At 34.5% G+C, this 7,733-nt stretch overlaps 1 protein-coding gene across 1 annotated transcript; it reads left to right on the forward strand.

The window, feature by feature from the left end:
* The first annotated feature begins 257 nt into the window (after positions 1-257).
* On the forward strand, positions 258-2,144 carry Prr32 (proline rich 32). The gene is made up of 2 exons (XM_021154143.1): positions 258-385; positions 1,163-2,144. Exons 1-2 carry the CDS (start codon positions 366-368, stop codon positions 1,995-1,997), a joined length of 855 nt encoding a protein of 284 aa, XP_021009802.1. The 5' UTR covers positions 258-365; the 3' UTR covers positions 1,998-2,144.
* The last annotated feature ends 5,589 nt before the right edge of the window (positions 2,145-7,733 follow it).

A 7,733-nucleotide genomic window follows, 5' to 3' on the forward strand; every position in this document is an offset into this window, starting at 1 on the left:
TAAACCCTGTTTGAAATATTTTCTCATTCTAACTAGTCTGTAGCAGAGTTGATTTAGGAAATGTCTTTTGTGTCCAACTGTTATTGTGTCAAAAGCAGTTCCACATTTAGCTTTGAAAGAGTATACAGATTTATCCCTTCTCCGTTCCCTGTTGTCTGCCTTCTCCACTCCTTTGCCTAGCAACTGATGACTTCACTAATAGAACTCTGAGTATGGAATAATACAGTTGGTTCCTGCCTTCATTCCCGTTGCCAAACCTCTCTGAGGCAGAAGCAAGGATCACTTCTCCAGACTACTCGGCTGGTACTGGTGTTCAGCTGGTTTGCTCTTCCATCTCATGAAAGTAATCTTTATCCTATTTCTACATGGCTTGTACTGAAAATGGGTAAGTATAAAACTGAGTTCAACTCAGTTAAATTTGAAGGCAAAAAATTATTTTGTTGTTAGTAATGTGTTTACTATGGCAAGGACAAGAGGATCAGAAGGTAAAAGTTAAAGAAATGTAATTGTAGAAAATATTATGAATTGTAAGCATCAAAAACATTAATGATTGTAAATGTAAGATTGAAATGAAAGTTGCAAAGCCCTAAACATTAGGGCTATATCATGGGGAAATTGTTGCTTTAATAGATCTTGATGTAGATTAAAAGAAGAAATTTTAATAAAGTTTGTTTAGAATATGTGACGAATCATAAAGAAAGAAGCAGAATGTTTAAAGAGAATGACTAATCTTCCTTTGACTTCTGTAATAGAATGTAATGCTGAGTTCCTGTGCCAACTCCCCAGAGACTTCTCATAACATTCCTGCCAGAATCAGAATTCTGAGCTTAGTGGGTTATAGATCTCACAAGGACTTGAAAGAGCTGTTACTTTCTGTCAACTGGGAAGCAAATAGGCATTTTTACTACCTTTGATTGATAAGGAATTAAACAGGCACAGAGGGCAGCCATTATGGGAGATCATGTATTAAAAGTGACTTCTGACTTTGTTTGTTGGTGGGGGATGGGCTGTCAGAAGGCTAGGAAAGTATTTACATGACTATATGGAGGGAAAATCTGTACTCCTTTATTTCCTATGTTTGTGAAATACAATCACATGCCAGAAATATTTGCTGGGTAGTGTATTTCCATTTTATTTGAATTTTCATTTCTGTTTTTGTTAGGCTTGCAGGGCATAGCCATTCACCCATAATAGTTCCTGTGGATAAAAACGGAAGCAGGGAGACACGCCACAATGTGCAGCTCCGCTCTCTGAGTTCCATGTTGAAGGATGATGAGGATGATGCAGATGTCTGGACCCGCTCTCCTATCTCCTTGAGACCTCCCTTCACTGTGCCAAGAACAGGAGCCCGCATTCCTCAAAATCCAAGAGCTCCAAGACTCCCTCTTACACTAACACCTGCTATTGAGGAAGAGTCCCTAGCAACAGCAGAAATAAACAGCTCAGAGGGCCTGGAGAGCCAGAGCCAGAAGGGACATGATTCTATTAATATGCCCCAAGAAGTCTCTGGAAGCCCTATGGCACTGATGATCGGAGGCCCAAGAGTTGGTAGCAGGGTTCTTGAGAGAAGTGGAAATAACTCAAAGCCATATATTCCTGTGCCTAGATCTCAGGGGTTCTTTCCACCAAGGGGTTCACAGTCACGAGGTCCTCCATATATTCCTACGCTTAGATCAGGGATAATGATGGAAGTGACTCCAGGAAATGCTAGAATGGCAAACAGGGGCAACATGGCTCATGTTTCTTTCCCACTGGGTAGCCCAAGGCACCCTATGGATAATTGGCAGCAGAGTCCTTCTCTCCCTTTGTCACCCAGTATTACAGGCTTACCGTGCTCTTCTGCTCATTGCTTTCTGCCTCCCCAAGCTCCAGCATTCAATCCATTTCCTGTGATGCCTACTGCTTTTGCTTCTCCACTGGGATTTGGTCCTCCCGTTTTGCCTTATTTTTTTCATTACAACACTGGAGCAATATACCCTCCTCCATACTTAAACTAGAGAATTTGCAAAGAGAAAAAGGGTTGGGGAAAGAGTTGAACATTACTCACTTTCTTCATATATAAAATTCTCTACCCTTTTAAATTTTGTTTAGCACTGATGTGCCTTATGTATTTAGAGATCTAATAAAGATTCCACAATTTTAAATGTTTTAGCTTATTTTTTAAACCAAAACCTTAATAATTGTTGTTTGTGTTTCAGGAAATTCGTGTGTGTGTTTATATATATATATATATATATATATATATATATATATATATATATATATATATATATACTAGGATTTCCTACAGAGCTCACTTGAATCATTATCATTGTTTGCCCCTGACTGGTGCTGCAATGTGACTGTGGAAAAGTAGCAATGAGGACCTTGTTAGCAAAGTCTAGAGTCTGTAATTTCTACATGCCTAAAGCTAGGATGGTCGCTCAAATTTGGATGACTGCTTTAAGGTAACTTTCACAGTGACAGGAAAGAGACTGCAGAATCCGAAAAGATGCACAGAAAATAGAATGAGTCACCTGGGAAAATGTATCTTGATGATGTCTAACTCAAATCCACCCTCTACTCTGCCTGGACAGAGAAAACATTTAATAATCAGATAAAATAGGGATAAATGATCATAAAATCAGGAAAAGTCATACTTCAGGGATTCTACTTGAAGTAGGATCAATCATTTACATTCTCAATTTTGATAAACATATGGTTTGATACACAACATTTTGGAGAGAGAGCTGGGGAGAACACGGTTTCTTATCCTTTCTTGGAAGAAGGATCATAAATTTTAATTACAGATATAAATATCTTAAGTGGAGTAATTCTCTCAAATATTGCTATGTTTTCTATGACATCTTTATTGGAATGAATACTTGAAAATATATCAAACACCCAGATAGAAACATGGGCAAAATCAAGTAACACTGATGTGGACATTGAATACAGGGTTCAAGGATAGCCACTTTGAACTGTAATTTAATATCTCCTGGTGGTCTACACAATGACAAAATTGGAAATGTTTCTGAAGAATACTTAAAATGAACATGTGTCACATGCAGTACTATTTGTGGTAGAGTAGGTAGAAAAAGATATAAACCGCTGATGTGAATGATTCTTATTGGAAAGCAAAACAATTAATATATTTTAATAGTATTATTAGGTCTTTGCTACTGCAACCATCAAAAAAGCACAAGGTTCTCTGGGGTTTCTTTTTCTCCATTTATTTCATAATACATTACAATAAGTGTGCATGGTGTAGTGTAATTGTATTCAGAAACATCTGCGTAGTGCTTGATGGCATTTCCTTTTCTCTCTTTATGTCCTAAAGCTGGAAGAGTTCCATCAGATCACTGTGGCCAGGTCAGCAGGAATACTCAGCAAAATGTTTAACAGCTGCTCACTATGAGGTAGCTTAGTTTTAGCATTCCAAACACTTATTGAATTTTCAGGCTTATTGAGCAGGAGACTGGGACAGGCTTATTGCCATACAAATATTTTTGAGCCAGATGTTAAAAGATTTTTTTTGACAAGAAGTCAAGTTGTTTTTTGAAAGCCAGTGCTGTTTCTCCAGAGATTTCCCAAAGGATGCAGTGGATGACAACAAGAAAGGGTCTCCTTTTCTTGGCAAAGGGAATTCTTTGGATATGTGCTTAAAAAAAAAGAAGCTATGTACAATTACACCAATCTGTGACAAATATACTATAACAAAAAGTGCCATAATACATAAAACAGTCTGCTCTTTACAACTCTGTTCCCCATCTCCTAACACTCTTTATGTGTTTATTAGTTTTTATGTCATTTCTGAACACTGAACACATACTAGGAATCAAAGAATAACTATCAGCAAAATGAGGCATTGAGGTTATATTTTTGCTTTTGGATTGCGGGATAAATGTGTTTTTCTTATTTTATTTAGAGCTTGGTGGCCATGTAACATGCTTCAAATGCACACAAGTGTCAAAAAGCCTGGGGTTCTGCTCCCACATACAAGGAAAATAAAAATATTTGTGTTTAGTCATGGCTTCTATAGAGAATCCTGAGTCACATTGTTATCACAATGACAGAAATACTTTTTCTTTTTCTTTTTCTTTTTCTCCTTTATTAATAATTGTATTTGTTCACATTTTAAATGTTATCCACCTTTTCAGTCTTCCCTCCATGAATCCCTCAGCCCACTCCTCCACCCACCTACTCCTGCCTGACCCCTCTAGCATCCTCCTTCTCTGGGGCATCAAACCTCCACAGGAAGAAGTGCCTCCCCTCCCATTGATGGCAGATGAGGCAGTCCTCAGCTTCATATATAGCTGGAGCCATGAGTTCTTCCATGTCTACTCTTTGGTTGGTGGTTTAGTCCCTGGGAACTCTGAGGTGACCTACAAAAATATTTTAAAAACAAATTAATTTGTTTAAAAGTACAGTTTCTAAATTATTGATTTATCTTGAGCCAATAGTAATTCTATTTCATTATGATAAATGCTCACAATGGCATATTTAAGTCTCCTGACTATATATTTTTTCTTTATGCCTTACACTGTGGTTGAGCTGTTCCTAAATGAAAAAGTAAAAGATAAGCAGGAACAAAGTAGTTTTTTCCTGTTAATAATGTGAATGGGTTAAGTATTTTCTTTTCTAAATATCAGAAATGTCACAAGAAGATTCATGTTAAACTGTTTATTAAAATTCTCATTGCATTCTTACTTATAAACTATGCCAGTTAAATTTTAATGCCCTATATAGTCTGGGAGATACATGGTAGAACATGAACTTTGTAATATCTCTATGCATTTTCACTGTTTATAATATTTATAGTCTAGACAAGACATGTGTACATGCTTCTAATCAAAGCACAGAAAACCAGGTATTAAACTTCAAAATTAAAAAAAATTATGACTTACACATTTTCTAAATTGGGTTGATTTTATAATTACATTTCATTATTCAGAAAATTAACAGAGCAGTTACTTAACATTTTCTGGAGTGTTATATTTTGTGTCATATAAAATCCTTCATCCACAGTGGATGGTTTCAATTAATAAACAAGTAAAGAGTGATTATATATATACAGAGGATAGAGTTTATTCTGTAACAATCATATCAAAGTATAACCATTGCGTTACATTATTATTCCTGAAAGATCTTGATTGGCAAAAGTTCTAAATGTATATTCATGGTCAGTGGTTCTCATTGAAGTTATCTAGCTAAAACAAGGGAGAAAATAAATAATAGACAAGTAAAAAGTACTATGCTTCATCATAGGGTAATCCCATAGACAACCCAACATATTGCTCAGTTACTTTATAATAATAAGACAGAACTGAAAGTTCTAAAAAGAACTACAAAATTGTGTGTTAAATGACCAATTTATGTCTCTACTTTCCTATGCTGGTATTCCTTTTTGTTTGTGTTATACAGAGAGTATACAATGTACCTCAGATTGAACTTAAACTTCCCAAAATCCTCCTCAAAGCTGAAGTTACAGGTGTTTGTCACAACATCCAGTTTCTTCTTTTGTCTGTAATAATCAAATGTATATTGATATAGTATTATCATATATATCAGATATTATACATCATATATCCTATTTCATGTTATGTTATATATTATATATTATATATTATGTTATCTGTTATATGTCATGCATCGTGTTTCATGTGTCATATAGTATTGGTTAAATAAATCTTAGATTTGCAAACTCAAATGCATTTCCAGATACATGAAAACATAAATCTGGCATATAAATGGGATTTAATGTAATATTTTAGCATACATATATATTATGTATTGGACATTACAAATGTTTTCTTCTGCCATTTTGAGAAATACTTTGTATAATTGGAATCTATAACTAATGCACCATACAACAGAACTCCAAAATCTTTCGGTTATCCCTTAATATCCATTGACTAAATATTTCCACAATGGCTTCTCCCTATGATTGTATCCAACTTCTGGTAAGTAGTCCTTATCAGCTTTAATTGCACCAACTTATTTAGATTGTGTTTACAAATGAGATCCTTATCTATATCTGACTTTTTCTTATCATTTCATCTGGTGAAAATGATAGGCTTTCAGTTTATCTGACTGAATGATCTTTCATTTTGTAAACTTACAGTATTTCCTTTAGTTATTGGGAAGTGTGCCATCATGCACATAAAACTGAATATTTCTCTTCATTATACTGATTTCATTTACTTTCCATTTATATAAAATTAGTGAAAATTCTGAGTCATATAGAAATCTTAGTTTTTAAATTTTTGAAGGTCTTAGCATGCTGTTTTCTGAAAATATTGCACTAAATTATAATCCTTTCAACAATGTATAAGGTTTTTCTCTTTTTTTCAACCTTCCACCAATATATATACATTTGGTATATATATATATATATATATATATATATATAATATAACTATTTCAAAATAGTTATTCTTACTTGGAGGAAGTGATGTATGATATCTCATTGAGGATTTGATTTTCCTAATATTCAATGATGCTAAACACTTGAAGCATATTCTGAACTGTCTTTGGAGACTACTGGTATTTTTTTTTTATATTGAGATTTTGTATTTGAGTTATTGTTCATTTCGAGTTCCTTATATATTCTAGATAATCTCTACTTGTCATAGGTAATATTTTTAAATATTTTATTTCATTCTTCAGACAGTCACTTCACTGATGGTTTCTTTTTGGTACTGAAAGTTAGATTGACTCAGTTACATTTGAGGGCTATGTATCTGAACTCCAGTCCATTGAGCCATCTCCCTAACATCAGATATGTTGTCATTCTTCTTAAATAAAAGTGAACCATTGTGACTTCTAACAGACATATGAAGATTTAATTACAACTCATGGAAGATCAAGGTATCTTTCAGTCCTCATATGAAAGACTTCTATTCGAGGTAGATACAGATCAACATTGAGAAGAACAGCTGGCCAATGTGCAGATATTAAGGAATTCAAAATACTCAACTCTCAAACTTCACATATAAACTTAAAATCATTTGAGACATCGTGCACAAGACATGGATGAGGCCAAATTCTTCAATGAAAATAGATCCTTGAACATTCAGTCTGTCCCTTAGCCATGGATAATTAACTGCTGGGAGGAGAGACCGATTACTCTAAGTTTATTCTCAGATACATTGACCAAGTGCCAGTGTAAGACTACATATCAAAAAAATATTGGGCTGAAGAAATTATTGATATTTTCAAACCAACAAACAAACATATACTCAAATGAACAAACAAATAAATAATTGACACATGGATTGGAGAGATGGCTCTACAGTTAAGTATTCTTGCTTTTGTAGAGGAACCTGATTTTGTTGTGTTTGCCCATGTGGTAGCACATAAGCCTCTGTACCACAAGGTTAAGGTATATGTAGCTTTCTTCTCACCCCCATGGGTATAGCAGCCATTCAGTATACTTACATACATTGAGGAAAAACACCCAAACATATAAAAGCCAAGCTTACTTTTTTCTTTTCTATTGAAAAAAAGATGTCCTGATCAAGATATATCCTGATCACAGTCTTCCCTCAATAACTTAGCCTATGTTCTTTGCAACTACTCACCCACCCAAATCTACACCCTTTCTTTCTCTCTCTCATTAGAAAAAATATGTAAATAAATGAAAATTCAAATAAATAAGTATGAAATAAAAACTAAATAAAAAATACATTTTAGTAAATGGGACAAACATAGGAAGGAAGGAAGGAAGGAAGGAAGGAAGGAAGGAAGGAAGG

This window comes from Mus caroli, chromosome X, assembly GCF_900094665.2.
Source record: "Mus caroli chromosome X, CAROLI_EIJ_v1.1, whole genome shotgun sequence".
Classification (NCBI taxonomy): domain Eukaryota; kingdom Metazoa; phylum Chordata; class Mammalia; order Rodentia; family Muridae; genus Mus; species Mus caroli.